This window comes from Panthera tigris, chromosome D2, assembly GCF_018350195.1.
Source record: "Panthera tigris isolate Pti1 chromosome D2, P.tigris_Pti1_mat1.1, whole genome shotgun sequence".
NCBI lineage: Eukaryota > Metazoa > Chordata > Mammalia > Carnivora > Felidae > Panthera > Panthera tigris.
In genome coordinates, this window is record NC_056670.1 from 29,316,814 (window position 1) to 29,341,109 (window position 24,296).

Sequence of the window (24,296 nt, forward strand, 5' to 3'; positions counted from 1 at the left end):
GATTTAGAAGTTTTCATTTAGTCTTCTAGAGTATAAAAATGATGATGAATTTCATCATGATAGTGAAATGTAAAGGCCAAACTAAAAGATTTTACTGTATTATTAGAAATTTAATTCTTTGAATTAAGCCTCTGTAAACATCTAGATCTTGTTTCTGGTAGTTTATTTCTTTTTTATAACTTAAGGTGTATAGCATAGTGGTTTATTTACATATATTGTGAATGGTAGTTTACTTTTAAAGTGTATTGTTAAGATTTTATAGTATCTTTTTCAAGTAAATTTAATGAATTTAATGCTTTTTGGTTTTAGTCATTTAACGTTTGGTCAGATATCATGTTTAATTTTAAGACATTTTAAATTATAGAAAGAAGATAAAAGAAAAGATGATTCTAAAGATGATGATGAAACTGAAGAAGATAATAATCAGGATGAGTATGATCCAATGGAAGCAGAAGAAGCTGAGGATGAAGAAGATGGTACGGTTCAAATTTCTTTATCTCTCCTTTGGATGAACTATATTTTTTGCTTGTTGACTTTATGTAATCACAATCTAGAATTTTAGTATTTTTTCTTTGTTAGAAACAGTAAAATATTTTTTAGTAAAAACCTGTTGATATTATTAATAGATGAGAGGAATTTTTTTAAGTAGAGTCTAGAATTTTATTTAGATCTTACTAAACTGTTGGAATTGAGAACCAGACATATGTAATAAACCTCCAAAAATAGATCCTGAAAGGCACTTTCTGCTTAGGACAAGCAGTCATGGAATAAACCAGCTGTCTTCTCTGTGCTACACAAGCCAAGTCAGCTTTCTCCATGGCCATTTGCACCAGCTCTGCCTTCCCTTCTGTTAACACCACCCAGACCCCCTTTATGTTCAACCCAGGGTTTTTCTGTAGGACACTTAGGACTGCCTGGGAATGCTGCACATATATTACCTGAAGCGGGCTAAACTCAACAACTGTGAGATCATTACTTGAGCCGAAGTTGGATGCTTAGCCAACTGAGCCACCCAGGTGCCCCTAAAGATCCTTTTTTAGGATAGAGATTTTTTATAATATATACTTTCTGAGGATTATTACTATTTAAGGTATTTTTTTGGTTTGCCTCTACCTTTTCTTGCTACCACAGCATTTTACTTTTCTTTGCGTTGATGAAAATATTTGAACATAAAAGAAGCTGAGAGTATAGTGCATCAAACACTCCATATCCAACAATTCATTCATTTGTGAATATTTTGTCTTCTGTGTGTTTCTGATCCATTTGAAAGTAGGAATTCTTCAACTTTCCTAAGAAAAGATATTCTCTTAACCATAACTCTATAATCCTACCTAAGAAAATTAACAATAACATCATATTCTACTTTAACCACCTAATATCTAGTCTTAATTGTCCTAATAATCTCAATAGCAGTATTGCTTCATTTATCTTCTATAACCTGCTTTGTCCAATTTAGCCCTTTCTTATTGTCCTGGTTCCCCCCACACCCCTGCCCCGTTCTCCAGTATGGTCCTATCACTGCTTTAATTAAATCACTAAACTGTTTTCTCATTATTTTGTCTGTGTCAGAATGTTCTGGCTCTCAATCCTTATTTGTCTTCTTTATTCTAGTATATAATTACCTTGGTGGTTTTCTCATCCATTCTCCTAGCTTAAAGTACTGTCTGTTATATACTGTTTATATATATACTATATATAAAGTACTGTTATATACTGACTGTTCTCGAAGGTATGTCTTAGTTCAGACCTCTCTCCCATATTTCCCTATCAGCTGCCTACTTGGTATCTCCATTAAGTTATCTGACATTTCAAAATAAACGTTATCTAAAACTGAACTCCTGCTTTCCCCCTTTACCAAAAAGAAAACAAAAAACCTTCCACCCTCAGCCTTATTACACTAATTTGATGGCAACTTCATCCTTTAAATTGCTCAAGCTAAAATTTAGGAATCCTCCTAAACTCCTCTTTTTTGTCATATGCCATTTCCAACCTACCTGGAAGTCATATTTTCTCTATCTTAAAAACATCCAGGGGTGCCTGGGTGGCTCAGTTGGTTAAGCATCTGACTTCGGCTCAGGTCATGATCTCACAGTTTGTGGGTTCAGGCCCCCGTGTCAGGCTCTGTGCTGGCAGCTCAGAGCCTGGAGCCTGCTTCGGATTCTGTGTCTCCCTCTCTCTCTGCCCCTGCTCTGCTCGCACTCTGTCTCTCTCAAAAAGTGAATAAACGTTAAAAAAAAAAAAAAAAAAAAATCCAGAAGCAGTCCATATCTTACCAGCTCCGCTAATCTAACCTTAATCCAAGCGATGTTTCTCTTGCCTAGTTTATTTTTATTTATTTTTATTTTTTTAATGTTTATTCATTTTTGAGAGAGAGAGAGAGCAAGCAAGGGAGGGGCAGAGAAAGAGGGAGACACAGAATCTGAAGCACACCACAGGCTCTGAGCTGTCAGCACATAGCCCAACGCAGGCCTCAAACCCACAAACTGTGAGATCATAACCAGACGCTTAACTGACTGAGCCACCCAGATGCCCCAAGTGTTTGTTTTTTGTTTGTTTGTTTTGTTTTTTTTTTTTGAGAGAGAGCGAGAGCACAAGCAGGGGAGAGGCAGAGGCAGAGACAGGGAGAGAGACAGAATCCCAAGCAGGCTCCATGCTGTCAGTGCAGAGTCCCACATGGGGCTTTATCTCATGAACCTTGGGATCAGGACCTGAGACAAAATCAAGAGTTGGATGTTTAACTGACTGAGCCACCTAGCTGCCCCTTGCATAGTTTATTTTTAAAAATCTCCTATCTGGGGACATCTGGGTGGCTCAGTTGCTTAAGCTTTCAACTCTCGATTTCAGCTCAGGTCATCATCTCATGGGTTGTGGGATTGAGCCTGAGTCAGGCTTTGCGCTGGTGGCACAGAGCCTGCTTGGGATTCTCTCCCTCTCTCTGCCTCTCCCCACCCCCTGCTCGCTCACTCACTCTCAAAATAAATAAACATTTACATAAATAAATATCTTCCTGTCTGGTTTCCTGGCCTGCTCACTTCTCCTTTAAAGTCTCTTCTCGGGGCGCCTGGGTGGTTCAGTCAGTTGAGTGTCCAACTTCGGCCCAGGTCATGGTCTCATAGTTCGTGAGTTCAAGCCCCATGTCAGACTCTGTGCTGACAGCTCAGAGCCTGGAGCCTGCTTCAGATTGTGTCTCCCTCTCTCTCTGCCCTTTCCTTGCTTGCTCTCTGTCTCTCTCAAAAATAAATAAGCATTAAAAAAATTTAAAAAAATAAAAAAATAAAGTCTCTTCTCAACACAATTGACAGAATTACCTTTGTAAATTTAAGTCATTTCATTTCTTTTATTGATTTATTTGTTTTCAGACTCCTTCAGTGGGTCTCCATTTCACTCCATGTTAAAAGCCAAAGTGTTTACAGTGACATCTGTCTAAGGCTCTACCATATCAAGTCTGTAATTTCATCTCTTAACCACTCTTTCTACTTGCACATTGCACCTAATGGATCCTGTTTCTTGAACCCATTGTGTATGCCCCCATATTAGGACCTTTGCATTGGCAGTTCCTTCTATGTGCACACTCTTTCCCAGAGATCTGCCTTCCTGACTCCTTCACATTTGTGGTCTTTGTTCAGCTATCACTTTCTCAGTAAGCCCTACTGTGCACTCAGCCCTCTTTAAAAAAAAATGTAGTCCTCCCCACCAGTACACATTCCTCATCCTTCCTTATTCTGTTCTACTTATAGAACTTTAAACCTATTTTCTTAACACTAATTACTTATTTTACTTACTTTTTCCTAGTTGAATACATATGAGCTCTTAGTAAGGAAAAGAAGGAGGTTTTTTGGCACCTGGCTGGCTCATTCGGTAGAGCATGCAACCCTTGATCTCAGGCTTGTGGGTTTGAGACCCACATTGGGTATAGAGATTACTTAAGAATAAAATTGTTGGAGCACCTGGGTGGCTCAGTCAGTTAAGCGTCCGATTTCGGCTCAGGTCACGAACTCACGGTTCGTGGATTCGAACCCTGCATCGGGCTCTGGGCTGACTGCTCAGAGTCTGGAGCCTGCTTTGGATTCTATGTCTCCCTCTCTTTCTGTGCTTCCCCCGCTGCATGCGCGTGCACTCTCTCTCTCAAAAATAAACAAACAAGCAAATGTTAAAAAGAAAAAAAGAATAAAATTGTTAAGGGGGTGCCTGGGTGGCTTAGTTGGTTAAGTGTCTGACTCTCAATCTCAACTCACGTTTTGATCTTAGGGTTGTGAGTTTAAGCCCTGATTTGGGCTTCAGGTGAGCAAGGAGCTTACATAAAAATACATACATATAGGGGCACCTGGGTGTCTTAGTTGAGGGTCCAACTTTGGCCCAGGCCGTGATCTCACAGTTGGTGAGTTCGAGCACCACATTGGGCTCGATGCTGTCAGCACAGAGCCCACCTCACATCCTCTTTCCCCCTCTCTGTGTCTGCCCATCCCCACTGGATTATTTGCTCTCTCTCTCTCTCAAAAAAAAAAAAATAATTTAAAAAACAAATACATACATACAAAAAACAGTGTTGGCATGCCTGGCAGGCTTAGTTGGTGGAGCATGTTTTGAGTTTGAGCCCGATGTTGGTTGTAGAGATTACTTAAAAGTAAAATCTTAAGGGGGTCCTGGGTGGCTCAGTTGGTTCAGCACCCCAACTTCTGCTCAGGTCATGATCTTACAGTTTGGGAGTTTGAGCCCTATGTTGGGGTTTATGTGGATAGCGCAGAGGCTGCTTTGGATTCTGTCTCCCTCCCTTTCTGTCCCTCCCCCTCTAGTGCTCTCTCTTGCTCTCTCTCTCTCTCAGAGATAAACATTGAAAAAAATTTTAAATATAAAATCTTAAAAGGGGACCTTGGGTGGCTATGTTAGTTAAGCATCCGACTCTTAATTTCGGCTCACGTCATGATCTCACAGTTTATGGGTTTGAATCCCATGCTGGGCTCTGCACTGACAGCACGGAGCCTGTTTAGAGTTCTCTCTCTGCCCCTTCGCTGTGTGCGTGTGTGTGCTCTCTCTCTCAAAATAAATAAACTTTAGGGGTGCCTAGATGGCTCAGTCTGTTGAGCATCCAACTTTGGCTCAGGTCATGGTCTCGTGGTTTGTGGTTTCAAGCCCCACATCAGTCTCTTGTCAGCAGGGAACCCGCTTCAGATCATCTGTCCTTCCCCTCTCTCTGCCCCTCCCCAACTCACACACTCTCAAAAATAAATGTTTAAAAATAAAATAAACTTTAACAAAAATCTTCAAAAATTTTTTAAATAAAATCTTAAAAAAAAAAAATAGAAGAGCAGTTTTTGTCTCCTCTTTTCTGATGTTTATTTCAAGTTCCTGGAATAGTCTCAACATCCAAATAGTCTCTAGTAGATATTTGTTGAATGAATATCATTAACTGCAAAGCCAAATAGGGTGATGGGATTATCGTTCTTTTTTGGTTTTCTTTGTATTTCCAGTTGCTGCTTGTTTATGATATAAGGTTTTTTTCTCTTATACTTTATATTTCATTAACCTATCAAGTAACCTATTGGGAGACTACTCTTTTTCCAGTGGTAAAGTAGAATTGGTAATTTTTTTAAAAATGAAAATCCAATGTCCTTTAATGTCTAAAATGGTGTTAAATCTTAGTAATCAGCATATAACAATAAGATCTATTTTTTCCTATCAATTTGATGAAAGTAAGTTTTTAATAAAAGGTCATATTAACCAGGGTAAAGAGAAGAGTTGTTTCATCACTCTTGGGGTCAGTTTAAATTGTTGCACTTTTTCTGGACACAAATTTGATGGTATCTGTCAACTGTGTCCTTTAAAATACCAACACACTGTGGTGCCTGGCTTGCTCTGTTGGTTAAGTGTCCAACTCTTTTTTTATCTTTATTTTTGTGATAGAGCCAGTGGGGAAGCAGGGCGGGGGGTGGGGGGGGGGACAGAGGATCCAAAGTGGGCTCTCACCTGACAGCAGCAAGCCCGATGTGGGGCTCGAACTCATGAACTGTAAGATCATGAACAGCCAGAGTCGGACACAACCGACTGAGCCACTCAGGTGCCCCTCTTTAAAGTTATTTTAAAAAATCTAAGTTCCAGGAGAGTCAAAATTTTCAAAGTGACAGCTTTCAAGTTAAATACTCAAATAAGGTGGATCATGTCTATAAAATATTAAGGAAGGGAATTTAACATTTGTGTAGTATATGATATACTCTTGATAAAAATTATTTGTAATTATAGTTCTACTCAGAGGGTATTTTATGATAGAGGAAACTGAAGCTCTTAGCAGTAAATTAGTTTACCCTATAAAGTAATAAACCTAATAAAGCAACTGAACTGCTCTGTACTATAGTATGGTTCCAAGGACACATTTGTTTTTAAACAGTTTGTTGAGGTGCTAATACATACTACAAAACTCATTTTAAATGTGCAATTTAGGGGCGCCTGGGTGGCTCAGTCGGTTAAGCGTCCGACTTCGGCTCAGGTCGTGATCTCGCGGTCTGTGGGTTCAAGCCCCGCATCGGGCTCTGGGCTGACAGCTCAGAGCCTGGAGCCTGTTTCAGATTCTGTGTCTCCCTCTCTCTCTGCCTTTCCCCCGCTCATGCTCTGTCTCTCTCTGTTTCAAAAATAAATAAATGTTAAAAAAAAATTTTTTTTTTTTAAATGTGCAATTTAATCATTCTTAGTAACTTTTTTTGAAACCATCACCACAGTCCAGTTTTAGACCTTTTGCCTATTTATGTTTTACAATAATGGCTTTGTTGAGATATAATTCACATACTATGTAATTCCTTCATTTAAAATTTGGAGTACAGTTCGGGTGCCTGGCTGGTTCAGTCATGAGCATGCGACTCTTGATCTTGGGGTCATGAGTTTGAGCCCCAGGTTGAGTGCAGAGATTACTTAAAAATAAATAAATAAAGTTTTTTAAAAGAGTGTGCAATTCAGGGGCACCTGGCTGCCTAAGTTGATGAAGCATGTGACTCTTGATCTTGGGATTGTGGTTTCAGACCCCATAGTTGGGTATGGAGATTTTTAAAAATAAAATCTTTTTAAAAAAATTAAAATGGAATGAACGCCCAGGTGGCTCAGTCCATTGAGCATCCAACTTGATTTCCTTTCAGGTCATGAACCCCACATCAGGCTCTGTGCTGGTCATGGAGCCTGCTTGAGATTGTCACTCTTCCTTTGCCCCTCTCCCCAGCTCGTGCTCTCTCTCTCTCTCTCTCTAAAAAATAAAAAATTAAAAAAAAAAAATCTTTTAAAATAAAAAGAATGATTTATCCAAGTTCCCATCTTTTACTGTGGAATAGGTATGTAAATGTCAGCAAATTCTGGATATTAATACTGTTAGGTCTTCTAAAATTATCTTAACATCTCAGATGCTCACGTTTTATTTTGCAATAATCTGTTTGCAGTTTTATTGTGTTGAATATTTTTCCTTTTAATTCTTAGAAAATATATTTCGCTTTGTTTAAATTTGTGTTATAATTTCTAATTTTATATATAAAACATTCATTTTTGAACTATGTCCTCCAAATTTTTATGGAACAAAGTTAATTGATTTAATAAAGTTAAATTTTTCCTCCTTCTAGCCTCTTTATACATTTCTTCTTATTATTCTTTATAGTTTTTTTTTTCTTTTAATGTTTTAGGTAATTTCTACACCCAACATGGGGCTCAAACTTACAACCCTGAGATCAAGAGTCACGTACTCCACTGACTGAGCTAGCCAGGCACCCATTTTTCTTCATAATTCTTTCCTATGAATTCCAAACCATTTTTATTCATATAATTTTTTTTGCCCTTATGTCTTTTGAAAGTTAGTAAGTAATAGAAAACTATCTTTGGCCTCTGTAATAGTTGGAAATATCTGTATTAATGAGTATTTTGCTGTTGTTCTGATTTTATAGATAGGGATGAGGAAGAAATAAACAAACGAGATGACAAAAGAGATGTCAACAGGTACTGCAAGGAGAGACCCTCTAAAGATAAGGTATTTATTGGATACTGTGTTCTTTATAATATAGTAATTTCCATTACTCACATAATCCAAACTTAAGCATAACACATGAAGTTTATTCATCCTTGTATATGTATATATTACCACTTGGAGCAAAATTCAGCCAGTTGTATTTTGGTATTTATGTTTATGTCAGATAAACTGGTATGTCTTATTCCTTTCTCCCATACACATAAACCAGATCAACTCATTTTAACTTCTAACATGAGACAAAGGTCTTTTCAGATTTTGGCTATTATATAGACACACACTCAGTTTCTTACTTTTCACTGTTATCTTCTGCATTTTCTTTAGGAAAAAGAAAAGACTCAGATGATCACGATTAACAGGGATTTGTTAATGGCATTTGTTTATTTTGATCAAAGCCATTGTGGTTACCTTCTTGAAAAGGATTTGGAAGAAATACTTTATACTCTTGGACTACATCTTTCTCGGGCTCAGGTAATCTGTCTTGTGAATATTTAAAATGAAAAGCCATTTTAAGTAATACAGTCAAGAAATATTGAAATGTGTGAAGTAAAAAAAAAGCTTTTTCTACACCTCTGGCCTCATATATGGTTCTCTGGATCTTTTTGTAAGCAACTCGTATACGTGTACATACGATCTGTGTGTACACAGATACACACAACACATGAAACCATTTTATACGTTATTGATAGACAGCTTTTCTCTCCCCTCCCCTCCTCTTCCCCTCCCCTCCCAAGATTTTAACTAACCTCTGTACCCACCATGGGTTTGAGCTTACAACCTGAGATCAAGAGTTCCATGATCTACCAGCTGAGCCAGCCAGGTGCCCCTGGACAGCTTTTTTCATTTAACGATGTATAGTGGCCATTCTGCCACGAAAATAGAGACCCACTTTGTTTTTGTTTTTGTTTTTGTTTTTTTTAAAAGAGTGTGTGTGAGCAGGGGGTTGGGGGTGTGGAGAGAGAATATCATAAGCAGGCTCCATGCTCAGTGCAGAGACCAACACAGGTCATGATCCCAAGACCCTGGGATCATGACCTGAGCCAGACTCAGGAGTCTGACACTCAGCTGACTGAGCCACCCAGGCACACACAATTACCCCACTTTTTTCTTTTTGTGATTACATAGCATTCTGTAACATAGATATACTCTAATTTCCTTTAAGTAGTCTCTGTTGTTAGGCGGTTTCCATGTTTTAGAATTACAGGCTATATGCTGTCATATCTTTGTACATATACCTTAATGTATGTGTTAGTATTTCTATCAGTGTTATACTTTTTCTTTTTTAACAAATTTTTTCAAAAGATTATTTGAATTTTAGGTTTATGGGGAAGACAGTTATAAAAAAAGCAGAAGTGTTTCAAAGGGAGAGGTACTAAGAACACAGATGCCATTGATGTTCCTCATATGTGAAAATAACACAATTAAGGAAATCAAAAACATATTCTTTTTAACTTGTTTACTTGCTTGAATAACAGGTAAAGAAACTTCTGAATAAAGTAGTACTCCGTGAATCTTGCTTTTACCGGAAATTAACAGACACTTCAAAAGATGAAGAAAACCATGAAGAGTCTGAAGCATTGCAGGAAGATATGCTAGGTTTGAGTGTATTATTTTACGATTATGTCATTTTATAATTATGTTATTAAAGAAGAAAAAATAATGATAAAATTTTTTTTAATAGGAAACAGGTTGTTACTTCCAACACCAACAGTAAAACAGGAACCAAAGGATGTGGAAGAAAATGTTGGTCTTATCGTGTACAATGGTGCAATGGTAGATGTAGGAAGCCTCTTGCAAAAATTGGAAAAAAGTGAAAAAGTAAGAGCTGAAGTAGAACAGAAGCTGCAATTGCTAGAAGAAAAAACGGGTAAGGAACAGCATTGGGTATTTTGGTACTTTTAACGCCCTGTTGGGATTTATGTGTGTACACATATGTATACATACTTACATACACGTGCATATCCATCCTTTGCCTTTTAGAGTAGGCACATAATGTAACTTACTTTTGACCACTTTAATAAAAATTACAACATTGCTTAGCTGTAGAAGAATCTTTGATTTTCATGTGCATTCTTAGATTCCTTTATTGTTCTGTTGAATCTTTTAAGACTTTATTTTTGGGGCGCCTGGGTGGCTCACTTGGTTAAGTGTCCAATTTCAGCTCAGGTCATGATCTTGCAGTTCTTGAGTTCAAGCTCCACATCAGGCTCTGTGCTGACAGCTCAGAGCCTGGAGAGACTTTATTTTTTATTTGTTTTTAATGTTTATTTGTTTTTGAGAGACAGCACAAGCAGGGGAGGGGCAGAGAGAGAGAGAGGGAGACAGAATCGTTGGACGCTTAACCCAACTGAACCTCCCAGGTGCCCCTTAACCCTTCAGACTTTATTTTTAAACAGTCTTTCTCTACACAGCGTGGAACTTAAATTTAAAACCCCAAGATTAAGGGTTGTCTGTCCCACCAACTGAGCCAGGCAGGCATCCCTATTCTGTTGCATCTTTTATTTGTTTGTTTATTTAAACGTTTGTTTATTTTGAGAGAGAGAGCACATGCAAGCAGGGGAGGGTCAGGGAGAATCCTAAGCAGTCTCCATGCTGTCAGCATGGAGCCTAATGTGGGGTTTGATCTCACTAACAGTGAGATCATGACCTTAGCTGAAATCAAGAGTTGAATGCTTAACCAACTGAGCCACCCAGGCATATCTATCTATCTATCTATCTATCTATCTATCTATCTATCTATCTATCCATCCATCCATCCATCCATCCATCCATCCATCTATCTGTCAATCATCTATTTTATTTTAAGAGAGAGGGGGAGAATGCAGGGGTAGGGGGCCGCAGACAAAGATGGGGGAGAGAATCGCAAGTAGGTTCCACATGGATAGTGCATGGCTTGAACCCATGAACTGTAAGATTATGACCTGAGCCGAAATCAAGAGTTGGACACTTAACCAACTGAGCCACCCAGGTGCCCCTCCTTAAATCCCTGTTTTGTTTTGTTTTGTTTTGTTTTGTTTACTTATTTTGAGAGAGAGCACTAGCTGGGTATGGGCAGAAAAAGGAAGACAGGGAATCAGAAGCAGGCTCCACACACTGTCCGTATGGAGGCCAGTGTGGGGCTTGATCTAAGGGAACCATGAGATCATGACCTGAGCTGAAATCAAGAGTCTGCTTATCCGACTGAGCCACTCAGGCACCCCTACTTTTTTTTTTTTTTTTTTAAGTTTATTTATTTATTTAAGTTTATTCTGAGAGAAAGAGTGGGGGAGGGACAGAGAGAGGGAGATAGAGAGAGAGAATCCCAAGCAGGCTCCACACTGATAGCATGTAGCCTATTGTGGGGCTGGAACTCATGAACCTGTGGGATCATGACCTGAGCTGAGATCAAGTCTTGAACGGTTAATGGACTGAGCCACCCAGGTGCCCCTAAGTTCATTTATTTTTGAGAGATAGACAGAACAAGTGGGGTGGGGCAGATAGACAGAATGCCAAGCAGGCTCCACACAGTCAATGCAGAGTCCAAGGAGGAGTCTCAAACCCACAAACCATGAGAGCATGACTGAGCCCAAAATCAAGAGTCAGATGCAAAACTGAGCCACCCAGGGGCCCCATTATACTTTTAACTTCACAGTTATATTTGGGGGAGGGGCGCCTGGGTGGCTCAGTCGGTTGAGCATATGACTTTGGCTTAGGTCATGATCTGTGGGTTCGAGCCCACATCGGGCTCTGTGCTGACTGCTCAGAGCCTGGAGCCTACTTCAGATTGTCTCCCTCTCTCTCTGCCCCTCCCCTCGCTCTCACTCTGTCTCTCTCAAAAATAAAATCAAAAAAAAATTTTTTTTAAGTTAAATTGGGGATGTTAAAGGGGAAAGATGATAATTTTTTTTTTTTTTTTTTTTTTTTTTTTTTTTTTTTAACAGATGAGGATGAAAAAACCATATTAAATTTGGAGAATTCCAACAAAAGCCTCTCTGGTGAACTCAGAGAAGTTAAAAAGGACTTTAGTCAGTTACAAGAAAACTTAAAGATTACAGAAAACATGAATTTGCAATTTGAAAACCAACTCAGTAAGACAATCAGAAACTTATCTACAGTAATGGATGAAATCCACACTGTTCTGAAGAAGGTTAGCAGTTTTGTACTTTCGTATTTTCAATTTATTTCAACTTTTAAATTTGTGTTTGGAAATTTTAATATTCTTAAGCTCCTAGTAGTTTTTCTAGGCTTAAATAATGGTATCATTCTGTCCTTTGTTAGATTAATTACAAGCAATTTCCAAAAGATTTATTTTTCTAGAACTTAATTGAAATTAATTACCAAATGTCAATGTGGTTTATGTGTGCTTTGTCACTAAAAGACAAATCTGTGACTCAGTGCCATTAGAAAATAATTTCAGTAATTGAGAGATCTGCCATATCCTCAGTGTCACTCAGAACAAGGAGTAAAAATTCCTACTGTACTGCTATGTTCCTAATATACTGCTCTTACTCCTAAGAACTTTAAATTTCTTAGGACTTAGATAGCTTTCTCACATACTAGAAATCATTCTGCATAGTAGAATTGAGAGCTTTCTTTCGTAGTTGCCCCCTGAGTCAGTTTTTTATGTATGGTAAAATGGACTATTTAGAGTATCTGTTTACTAATGTTTACTTTTAAAGTAACATTTAAGAGAATCTAATAAAATCTGTTTGTCTACTGTGTTGCAGGATAACGTGAAGAATGAAGATAAAGATCAGAAATCCAAGGAGAATGGTGCAAGTGTATGATAAATACATGTAGCAGTGAGGAATGGTGTTAAATAATGTAATATATAAAATCATGATACAAGAATGTTTGAAAGTGATGCATGTTTGATTTTAGTAGTATAAATATCTGTTAGTTCAAATGATGTATAAAGTTTTATGAATGTGAAGAGTCTCTGCTTTTGAAAATTGCTTGTAATTCCTGGCATTCAAATATTAAACACTCCTTGAGTGAAATAATTTTGCATTGCAAAATGTTTTAGGATGAACTTTGTTATAGTTTTAACCCCAATAAAGTTCATCAATTTAATTGATAGTAGTATTTAATTACCAAATGTCTTTTATTAAAATATCTAGAAAATTGTAATTTTATTTATAGAACTACCATTATTAGGTTTTTATAAAAATTTTTCAGTCTTCTAAAATTTCAGTATAAATCATAAAATAGCATGCTGCTTAATTTTTTGCAAGTTTTTGAACCATACTTTTTTACTTGTTTAAAAAAATCCCTTTAATTATCAGTCTCTAAGCCATTCATTACAAATTCAATTATCCAAAAGACAGTACATCAAAAATTAAGAAAATAATAGACCATTACCATTGTTATTATATGTTAGACTTACAAAAAACGAACAGTACTGATGTTAATGTTACTACTTTCAGTTAATTGTTCTACTTTCCCAAAATAGCACCTATATTTTAATTTTGAGGGTTTTTTTTTTTAAATGCAGTATATGTCAAATGTACAGTTTAGTACCAAGCCAGTAGATGTCAGTATGATGTCTTAAGTTAAGCCTTCTTTAATTAAAAATAATTTTTTTATTAGTCTGTGTACTTCCTTCAGAATTTAAGTGAATATATAAGAGTTGATTAACCGTTGAGTGAAAAGCATAGGAAATGTGATATACTGTAAAGCAGTGGTTCTTAACAGGGGATATCCTATCATCTGTCCCAGAGGACATTTAGCAGTGTCTGGAAACACTTCTCCTTGTCACAACTGGGTGAATGCTACTGGCATCTAGTTGTTAAATGCTAAACATCCTCCATTGCACAGGATAGCCCCCCGACAGCAATGAATTATCTAGCCCAAAACGTCAGTATGCAGGTTGAGAAACTCTGGTCTAAAGAAATACGGGAGGGGTACCTGCTGGCTCAGTTGGTAGAGCATGTGACTCTTAAATCTCATGGTTGTGAGTTTGAGCCCCACATTGGACGTAGAGATTACTTAAAAATAAAATCTTGGGGGGAAAAAAAGGAAGTCTAGGATTAGGGGTGCCTGACTTGCTCAGTCACTAGAGCATGTGACTCTTGATCTTAGGGTGATGAGTTTGAGCCCCATGTTGGGTGCAGAACCTGCCTAAATAAACAAACAATCTTTAAAAAAAAAGAAAAGAAAAATCTAGGATTAAATGACATGTCTTTTAACACTGGTGAAAATTGAATCACATCTTTAGCAGATGGTTGGGGTTTTTTTTGTATTTAACCCTTACTGGAATGTTTCTCTATCATAGAAATATATGCCATATTAGGGTTATTTTATTTCATTTTGCCTTATTTTGCTAGGATAATGGCAAGGTGTTCCAAATAGATTAATATGAGAATGTAAGTGCCATATTATATGTGTCTTAAGCTAAATTGAATCCACGTGGCTCTTATTAAGAAATAGATTAAAATACCTGAAATTCTTTCAAACTGATTTTTGTTTTAAACTGCTCTTTCTGGTCTTAGGGTTTGTTGAGCTTCTTTGAAGAACAATTAATGATTAATCCATAATTTTACTGTTACCGTATAAATGTTTCTCCAGGGGCCTGAGTGGCTCAGCTCAGTCAGTTAAGCTAAATCTGACTTTGGTTTCCACTCAGGTCATGATCTCATCCTAAGTTGAGCTCTGTGCTGACAGTGCAGAGCTTGCTTGAGATTCTCTCTCTCTCACTCTCTGTATCTCCCTTCCTCACTCTCTATCATAAAATAAACATTTCTCCATTTTTAAGGTAAAATGAAACATTTCTGAGTAGTTGGAAAGTTTTTCAACTAAAAGACTAAAAGGGGCCACCTAGGTGGCTCAGTTTGTTGAGTTTCTGACTTCAGCTCAGGTCATGATCCCATGGTTCATGGGTTCCAGCCCCATGTCAGGCTTGCTGCTGTCAGCACAGTGTAAGCTTTGGATCCTCTATCCCTCTCTCTCTCTCTGCCCCTCCCCTGCTCATACTCTCTCAAAAATAAATACTGTTTTAAATTAAAGAATAATAAAAATAAACAGTATAGTTCTTTAATAGAGTATGTTTGTAAATGAGAAAAATCATTGTAAAGTCCACTTGTTAGACTTATTTTTCCCAGATATTTAAGTCAGTAATATTGGGAGAATGAAGAAAAAGTGTAGATCTTTAAATTGTATTAAACTTTTTATAAATTCAGTGGAAGTGGAAAGTGAGATCATTTAGAAAAAAGAAAAGCAAGTTACATATAAAAAAATGGTTTTAGAGAAAATGAAGGAAAGAGAAGGGACCTATTTTTTCCTTTCTAAACTGCTTTGTAAAAAATTAAAATTAAAAAATAAACTGCGTTGGGGGTGTCAGGGTGGCTCAGTCAGTTAAGCGTCCTACCTCAGCTCAGGTCATGGTCTCCCAGCTTGTGGATTTGAGCCCTGCATCAGGCTCTCTACTGACAGCTAGGGACTTGGAGCCTGCTTCGGATTCTGTGTTTCCCTCTCTCCCTGCCCCCCTCCTGTTGCCGCTTTGTCTCTCTTTTGCTCTCAAAAATAAATAAACATTAGTGGCGCCTGGGTGGATCAGTCAGTTAAGCATCTGAATTTTGCTCAGGTCATGTTCTCAGGGTTCATGAGTTCCAGCCCCGCATGGGGCTCTGTGCTGACAGCTCAGAGCCTGGAGCCTGCTTCAGATTCTGTGTCTCCCTCTCTTTCTGCCTCTTCCCCACTCATGTTCTGTCTGTCTGTCTGTGTCTGTCTGTCTCTCTCTCTCTCTCTCTCTCTCTCTCTCAAAAATAAATAAACATTAAAAAATAGATAACTGCTTTGAATATTATTCAGAAGTAAATAGTCTATCTTTGTACTGTCATCTGACCTTGACCAAGTCAAAAAATTAACAAAAATGATAAAGCAGGACTATGAAAACATTTAGTTTTATTTTCCCATCCTTTTTATGTTCTAGATACCTGTTTTTGCATTGTTTTTAAGTTTTATTTAAGTAATTTCTACACCTAATGTGGGGCTTGAATTCATGACCAAGGTCAAGAGTCACATGCTCCTCCGACGAAGCCAGCCAGGTGCCCCCTGTTTTTGCCTTTTTTTTTAGTGTTTATGTTTGAGAGAGAGAGTGCAAGCGGAGGTGGGATAGAGACGGAGGGAGGGAGACATAGAATCCAAAGCAGGCTTTGGGCTGTTTGGGGCTGGAATTCATGAACCTTGAGATCATGACCTGATCTGAAGTCAGATACTAAAACTGACTGAGCCACTCAGGTGCCCCTGTTTTTGCATTTCTATTGTTTGATTCAGTCATTGTAGAACAATTGAAATTTTAAGAATTTCAGGTGCTTTTTGAAATTTGCCTAAGTCAAAGTAGAAATGTAGCAACACAAAAAATCTTTTAAGTGGCACTTAGACTTTAGGTACATTTTTCATTCCTCTCAAAATACTACTGTTCAGTCACATATTTTTTAATGTTTATTTTTTAATTAAAAAAAAATTTAATGTTCGTTTTTGAGAGAGAGAGTACAAGTGGGGGAGGGGCAGAGAGGGAAGCACAGAATCTCAGTCAGGCTCCTCAGAGCCCAACACAGTGCTCGAGCTCACTAACCAAGAGATCATGACCTGAGTCGAAGTCGGACACTTATTTTAGAGAGAGAGAACATGAGCAGGGGAGGGACAGAGGATCTGAAGCAGGCTCTGTGCTGACAACAGAGACCATGATGTGGGGCTCAAACTATGATCATTACCCGAGCCAGATTTGGATGCTTAACCGACTGAGCCATTCAGGTGACCCTCAGCCACATACTTTTAAATATTTCACCTGGTCTGATCCCCAACAGCAACCTATTACATCACAACTTGGAATTAGAGATAACTAATATTTTCTTATGAATCCGTGTTTATTCAGAAACTGTAGGATTATTCAACTTGAAGTCGTTTGTATGCCACTTTAAGAAAGTTTGAGGTGCTCTTGCCTTTCATCCTAACAATTCTATAACCTTAATCATAAAGTCTTGTAGCTTGAATAAATGGATCATGTTACTGATGAAGTAAATAATATTAATCCTATTATAAAATGCAAAACATCCTCTAAAGTGGTAAAAGAGTGCTGATTCTTTGGTATCAGTGGTCTTATATTAGTAAAGGAGAACTTCCTGCTTTTTTTTTTTTTTTTTTAATATTTGTTTATTTCTGAGAGAGAGGGAGGGAGACCGAGCACAAGCAGGGGAGGGGCGAGAGGGAGACACAGAATCCGTAGCAGGCTCCAGGCTCCGAGCTGTCAGCACAGAGCCTGATGGAGGGCTCAAACCCACAAGCTGTGAGATCATAACCTGAGCCAAAAGTCAAACGCTTAACTGACTGAGCCACCCAGGTACCCCCGAGAACTTCCTGCTTCTATCTCTGATGAAATTGATAATGAACCATCACGGGACAGTGGAAGTACATTGTACAAATAATCCCAGCATCTTTATTGTTCTTGATAAAATTTAACTTCAGAATCTAGACGAACAAAACTGTATATTAGAGAAAAAAAGATTTAGGCCTTAGTTGTCTGAAAATAGCAAGGTAAAACCATAAAAATTTGAATGCAGACCAGAGAATTAATGTTACAGGATATTTCAGAATATTTGGAATGCCTTCTGTAAACAATCTATAGAAGTGATCAAGGGGGAATAGCTCAGCATAAAGTTAGAATTAACTTCTCACTAACATTCACTTAATAGCCTTTTAAAATCTCAGAGGTGATTTGGTTTTTATCTAATAACACCAGATTTGGGATGACAATAAATTTTATAGATAGAAGAATATTTTTATATAATTGATACAGCTTATATAAACACCTTGAACAAATTGTGTCCCAAGGAATTCCAGAATCATGGTGGCAAAGTTAAGAGCTAACATAGGACTTTTCATGTTTCAGCAGAGTGAAACCTAAATAGTTCACTCTTCAGTAGTAATTCCTTGGAAAACATTGTCTTACTGTAAGTGGAAAGCAAAAGAAACATAAACACCCTGAACTTCACGGGCTGGACTAGGTCGGACAGATGTTGCTCATGTCCTTTTTACCTGCCCTCTCTGCCTTCCGAGAGCTTATGGTGGTACTGCGTGTGTCACTTGTAACTGCACCTCACCTTCTGCACAGGTGCATGATTCACAGAGAATATCCCGATTGTGTACCCCTGGGCCACTGTCTCTAGACCCTAAGACCGGCAGGATATGGAGTTGCACCTTTGTGGAGGGCTAAAGCTTTGGAGACTGCCAAAGGTAGACTCAAGAGGAAAGCCATTTGATGCTTTCACATTTTTGGTAAATTTTAATGTCCATCTTTAGCACCAGTGGAGACAAGTAAACTTGGACACAGGGCCAAAGACCACAGCAGCCCCAAGAGTCTCAACTTTCCCTATGCTTCAGTTGGGGGGAAAACTTCCAAGGCCTTAGTCTCTGGGCCACAACTCAGAGCCTTACCTGAGATCAAGGGGACAAAATGGGTTTCTGCTACAGTGACAGTGTAATTGTGTTGTGCCTTCATACAGTGGTGGTCACTTTCTGGTAAAAAAAAAAAAAAAAAGTACAATAATTATGTAGAAAGCAAAAAACCATTTGGAAAATTATCCATTTGAATGGATAGAAATGTGAAATGTGTTAACTATGGATGAATTTGCTTATTAGAATGTGGACAAAATTTATCAGAAATGTATTAGGGAATTTACCCATGGATATCTATGCCCAAAAGGCATTAAAGAATGTGATGAAAACAGATAGTGGTACTGGTATATAGCAAACAGTAAAGATACTCTGTTTAGGTATCTAGATAGAGTTATTGACATCGCAGCAGGAAAGGAATGATCTCTTTTGTGGTTGACTGGATCCAAGCCAACCTTGGCGAGTTCTCTGTAATCCAGGTATTAATTGGCCTTGAGAGGCTACTCAGAGCCTGATATTTTGGAATACTGACTAGAATTCATCAAAAATACTATAGTGGAGAGGCACCTGGGTGGCTCAGTAGGTTACGTGTCTGGGTCTTGATCTTGGCTCAGGTGATCTCATCTCAGGTGATAATCTCACAGTTTGTGAATCCGAGCCCCGTGTCAGGGTCTCTGCTGACAGCATGGAGCCTGCTTGGGATTCTGTCTCTTCCTCTCTCTGCCCTTTCCCAGCTCACATGTGCGCGCTCTCTCAAAATAAATAAACCTAAAAAAAAAAAAAATATTAGAGGCACCTGGGTGGCCCAGTTGGTTAAGCATCTGACTCCTGATTTAAATTCAGGTCATGATCTCACTGTATGTGAGTTCAAGCCCCACAGCGGGCTCCAGCTGCTTGGGATTGTCTCTCTCCCTGCCCCTTCCCCACTTGTGCTCTGTTCCTCTCTCTCCCTCAAAAATAAATAAACTTAAAAATAAAAAATAAAATACTATAGTGAGGACTATAGATAAGAGTTTGACATAATACTAAAAGGGATTTCAGAGCACTCTGTGACAGTCCTATACCTACTTCCTTGATGCAGCCTTTGTAGCCCAGCATACCCATCTCAGGAGACCTTCACAAGTCCGCAAGTAAGTTCAAAAAACATGTATTGGTTTTAAGCAAAGGATTGAAGTGAACACAGTAAGTAGAGGCACCGTAAAAGGCTCCTCTATAGGCCATGTAGCGTGTAGCACATTTCCTGATTTAACTGCAGTATAGTTGCCATATCTGTGGGTTCCAGAAAAGAAGTGCTTCCCACTATAATTTCATAAACAGATTATTTTGACGTTAATTAGAATTAGTTTCTAAGAATATCTTTACTAATTGTTTTTGTTGGATGAAGCTTAATGGAATAATGAGAATGCTTCAAGAATCATTGACACATTTCACTGCCCTGTTTTATGATATATTAATAGAATGGGTGATATATAGACCATAATTTATTGTTAAACCAGGAACTTCTTTTGAGAGGACGATGCCAGGAATTAGACCAAGACATCGAGTATAAACCAGGATTAAGTCAAATTAATTATTGCCTACTATTCATCTTGTGGGTAATATTGACCTGCTCTCTTGGTGTTCACTAGTTTAAAAACAAGCCTCAAGCTTATTATACATGAATGAAGATTACATCCCAAAGTACTTTTGGCCATAAATTATTAGTTTTTCTTGTGTATGTAGAGAACATATATTATTAGATAGTCAGGATATTGCGTAAGTCACTGAGTCAGCTCCTATTTGAGCCCGTTAATGATGGAGTGTGAATGTGATCATTATGCCTAAACTAAGGCATGGTACTTCAAACTGGTACTCATCAGAATCACCTGACAGGCTTGTGTTCTTTTGTTTTTGTTTTTGCTTTTTTTCTGACAGGCTAATTAAAACTCCTAGGCCAAGCCTACTTTCGGAATTTCTGATTGAGAAGGTTTGGGGTGGGGCCTGATGCTGTTCTAGCTTAACGTACTTAGAGACCCTCCTAACTAAGGTATATATAGTAGGTTTCCCTACTTAATGTCTGATTTTTTTTTTAATTAAAAAAAAATTTTTTTTGATGTTTATTTGTTTTTGAGAGAGAGACAGAGTGTGAGTGGGGAAGGGACAGAGAGAGGGAGACACAGACTCTGAAGCAGGCTCCAGGCTCTAAGCTGTCAGCACAGAGCCCTACATGGGGCTTGAACTCACAGACTGTGAGATCATGGCCTGAGCCGAAGTCGGATGCTTAACTGAGCCACCAAAGGTGCCCCATTAATGCGTGATTTTTAAAAAACAACTCCAAGGAGGGGGGCGCCTAACTGGCTCAGTTGGTGGAGCATGCGATTCTTGATTCAAGGTCGTGAGGTCAAGCCCCATGGTGGGAGTAGACATTACTTAAAAAAATAAAATCTAAAAAAACATTAAAACTAACTCCAAGGAAAACAGCAATTGTCTTGGAGATATGATCTGAGCAATTTGAGCATTTTCTGTAGGGGTAAATATTTCTACATTGGATAAGCAAGTCTAGGAACCTGCAGGATGTTGACTTTGAAAAGCTACTTTGAGATAGTTTTTTTATGAGAAGGGTCACAACTACTGAACAAATCTGGGAAAAATCAATTTTCTTCATAGTGTTTTGTTTCACTTCTCACCCTCAAGCTGACATGACTATATAATTCCCTTATGAGGTATCATTCTGAACATAATCTAAGGTGGAGTGTCTGTGTGTGGTTGGATGGGTGACAAGCAGGATGCTCAGACATAATAGTTTGTGAAGGTGGTTAAGTGCTTGGTTGGGAGAACAGGTAGGTGGTAAAGGGGCCGATCAGCTGGGTTGGGCAAGAACACTGGGTTGCTGGGCTGAGAGGGGAAAAAATTAAAGAATTGAGATGGTCAGCAGAGGGAGGGGTAAACAGTAGGCAACAAAGTATTTTTAACAGAGAGGTCAAGAAAATGGCAAGGCAAGAGTTAGGCAAATAACAAGCTATGGGGGAGGTTCTCTTGAAGCGGTGTGAATTGTGTGCGAAGGCACAGATTCCAGGTTCTCTGTGTGTCCCCAGCCAGAGGTTAGTCTAACGTCTGCCTGGATTTAAAGGGACTATTTATTCTTCAAGACTGACTTCATCCTTTGAAACCTCAACTGAAAAGGCTGTGTTCTCTCCTTGAAGCAGAAGGGTAGCTTCCAGGACTAGTTAGGACCCCCTAGAGAAATTGCTTTGAACTGGGCAAAGCAAATGGTGGGAGAAACTTTATTTGGCTAAATTAGGTAAATCCTAAAATGTTGCTCCATCGAGCATTTAAGGAACTAGAATATGTCGATAATCAATGAATCTGGTGATGTGGGGGTCATCCCAACTGTGCCACTCCCCCAGACCCAACTCAGGGCAGGCTGATAGTCCAGATTCCCGTGTACAGGCTGACATCATTGCCCGAAAGTCTAATCTGGTGAATGGAGAGAATAAAGGGGATGAGGAGGTAGTAATCCTCTAGGCTGTGGACTGAAAAATCTCAGTTCCAGGGAAATGGATCAGTTTGACTGAAGACAAGAGCTTTATGTGGGTGGGGGCATTTGGGTTCACACCACTATTTATTCAAAATATGTATAAACATCTTATATATTTTAAAAAAAATTTTTAATGTTTAGTTTTGAGAGTGCAAGATGCAGAGAGAGAAGGAGACACAGAATCTGAAAAAGGCTCTAGGCTCTGAGCCAAAGTCAGATGCTTAACTGACTGAGCCACCTAGGTGCCCTCTAAGTGGATATTGTAAAAAAAAAAATTTTAGGGGCGCCTGGGTGGCTCAGATGCTTGGGCGTCTGACTCGGGCTCGGGTCATGAGCTAATCGTTCATTGGGTTCGAGCCTTGTGTTGGGCTCTGTGCTGACAGCTGGGAGCCTGGCACCTGCTTCTGATTCTGTGTCCCCCTCTCTTTGCCCCTCTCCCCCTTACACTCTCTCAAAAATGAATAAATGTTAAAAAAAATTTTTTTTAAGAAAAACATTTTTTTAATGTTTATTTTTTGAGAGAGAGAGAGTGTGCCAGCTGGGGAGGAGCAGAGTGAGAGGGAGACACAGAATACTAAGCAGGCTCCAGGCTCTGAGCTGTCAGCACAGAGCCCGATGCAGGGCTCAAACCCACACACTGTCAGATCATGACCTGAGCCAAAGTTGGACGCTTAACCGACTGAGCCACACAGGCGCCCCTAAGTAGATATTTTAAAACATCTAATCATGGGGTGTCTGGGTGGCTCACTCAATTAAGCCTGTGGCTCAGGTCATGATCTCATGGTTCGTGGGTTTAAGCCCCACATCAGATCCTCTGTCTTCCTCTGTCTCTGCCCACCCCCACCTTGTTCATGTGCTCTCTCTCTCCCTCCCTTTCTCAAAAATATATAAACACAAATGAATAAATAAAACATCTATTCTTAGCGAAGGTGTTTAAACCTTAAAATTTTTTAAGTCTAGGTTTAGGTATCTCAATCATCTTTTAAATATTTGGCTCTTGACATTGTTTTAAAGAGTCTTGAGAACAGATGGCTTTCTAATTCATCAGTTTTAGGATGCATGTGCCTTGAACATAACATCAAAGACTGTCATATAATCATGTTAATTTCTATCCTTTATTGCACTACTGCAGTAGCCACTAAAGGCAATACTGTTATTGGCTGTAACAATAGCCAATGTTATTGTTAACATATGGCTAAGGGGGTGCCTCTTTGTATGAAGTTTGTTCTAGGTTCTCAAGTTTGGGAGATTAATTTAACTTCAGATTTGGACTTTTTCCAAACATTTTTTTATAGTTGGTGTTTATTTGTATTTTCATGACCTTTGCCCTAAAAACTCTCTGAACTACTAAATCGGGTGGAAGTTTCAACTTTGGTTACATATGCATGTGATCCAACAATAATTGATATTGTACCATTGTAGTTCAGTCAAATGAAGCTTCATGAAATGCGAGAATAGCTTTATTTTTTTAATGTTTACTTATTTTTGAGAGAGTGCTGAGTGGGGAAGAGACAGCAAGAGAGGGAGACAGGATCTGAAGCAGGCTCTGTGCTGACAGCAGAGTCTGATGAGGGGGCTCGAACCTACAAACTGCAAGGTCATGAGATCATGACCCAGGCCGAAGTTGGACACTCAACAGACTGAGGCACCCAGGTGCTCTACTTTTTTTTTTTCTTTTTAAGTAAACTCTACACCCAAAATGACTGAAACTTACCACCCCAAGAACAAGAGTTGCATGTTCTACGGACTGAGCCAGACAGGCGGCCCTTTGAGCAGGGAATAACTTGAAGTGTAATCTATGGAAAGCCATTAAATGGAGGTTATTGCAATTTTCTCACATCTAAAGAGACAAAATATGAGGAATTTGCATGCCCTATGGTTCATGATCATTCTAAATTTTCTAATTCAAAATAAACCAAAAGATGGTCTTGGGATTAGTTTGCTAATTAATTCCAAATTCTCCTTTGGAATAGTCCTATAAAAGTTTAGAGACACGAAAAAAAGAAGTTTGGACACTTGATACAGCAATTAGTATAAACACAAAATTCAACTAAGAAAATTTTAAAGATTTTATTGGCTTTATTCAATGATTTATGAATCAGGTAGCATTCCATCTAGCAAATGAAAAGGAACTCCAGGAGCAACAGGGTGGTTCAGTCAGTTAAGCATCCGACTTCGGCTCAGGTCATGATATCACAGCTCGTGAGTTCAAGCCCCGTGTCGGGCTCTGTGCTGACAGCTCAGAGCCTGGAGCCTGCTTCAGATTCTGTGTCTCCTTCTTTCTCAGCCCCACTCCATCTTGCACTCTGTCTCTCAAAAATGAATAAACATTAAACAAACAAAAAAAAAATTTTTTTTTAAAGGAACTCCAAAGAGCTGGGGGTGGGACAAGGAAGCCTCCTAGCAAAGTGGATTATT

The 24,296-nt window shown here is 38.6% G+C and overlaps 1 protein-coding gene across 4 annotated transcripts in view; it reads left to right on the forward strand.

Annotated features, from left to right (window-relative positions):
• CCAR1 (cell division cycle and apoptosis regulator 1) overlaps nucleotides 1-13,042 on the forward strand; it is a 63,197-nt gene extending 50,155 nt beyond the window's left edge. For all 4 annotated transcript variants that reach the window (XM_007095755.3, XM_007095754.3, XM_015543651.2 and 1 more), the window contains 7 exons: nucleotides 365-476; nucleotides 7,911-7,993; nucleotides 8,315-8,461; nucleotides 9,466-9,586; nucleotides 9,672-9,857; nucleotides 11,911-12,116; nucleotides 12,697-13,042. In XM_007095755.3, coding sequence (XP_007095817.1) covers nucleotides 365-476; nucleotides 7,911-7,993; nucleotides 8,315-8,461; nucleotides 9,466-9,586; nucleotides 9,672-9,857; nucleotides 11,911-12,116; nucleotides 12,697-12,756 — 915 coding nt within the window. In that variant the 3' untranslated portion in view covers nucleotides 12,757-13,042. The remainder of the gene's footprint in view (nucleotides 1-364; nucleotides 477-7,910; nucleotides 7,994-8,314; nucleotides 8,462-9,465; nucleotides 9,587-9,671; nucleotides 9,858-11,910; nucleotides 12,117-12,696) is intronic.
• The last annotated feature ends 11,254 nt before the right edge of the window (nucleotides 13,043-24,296 follow it).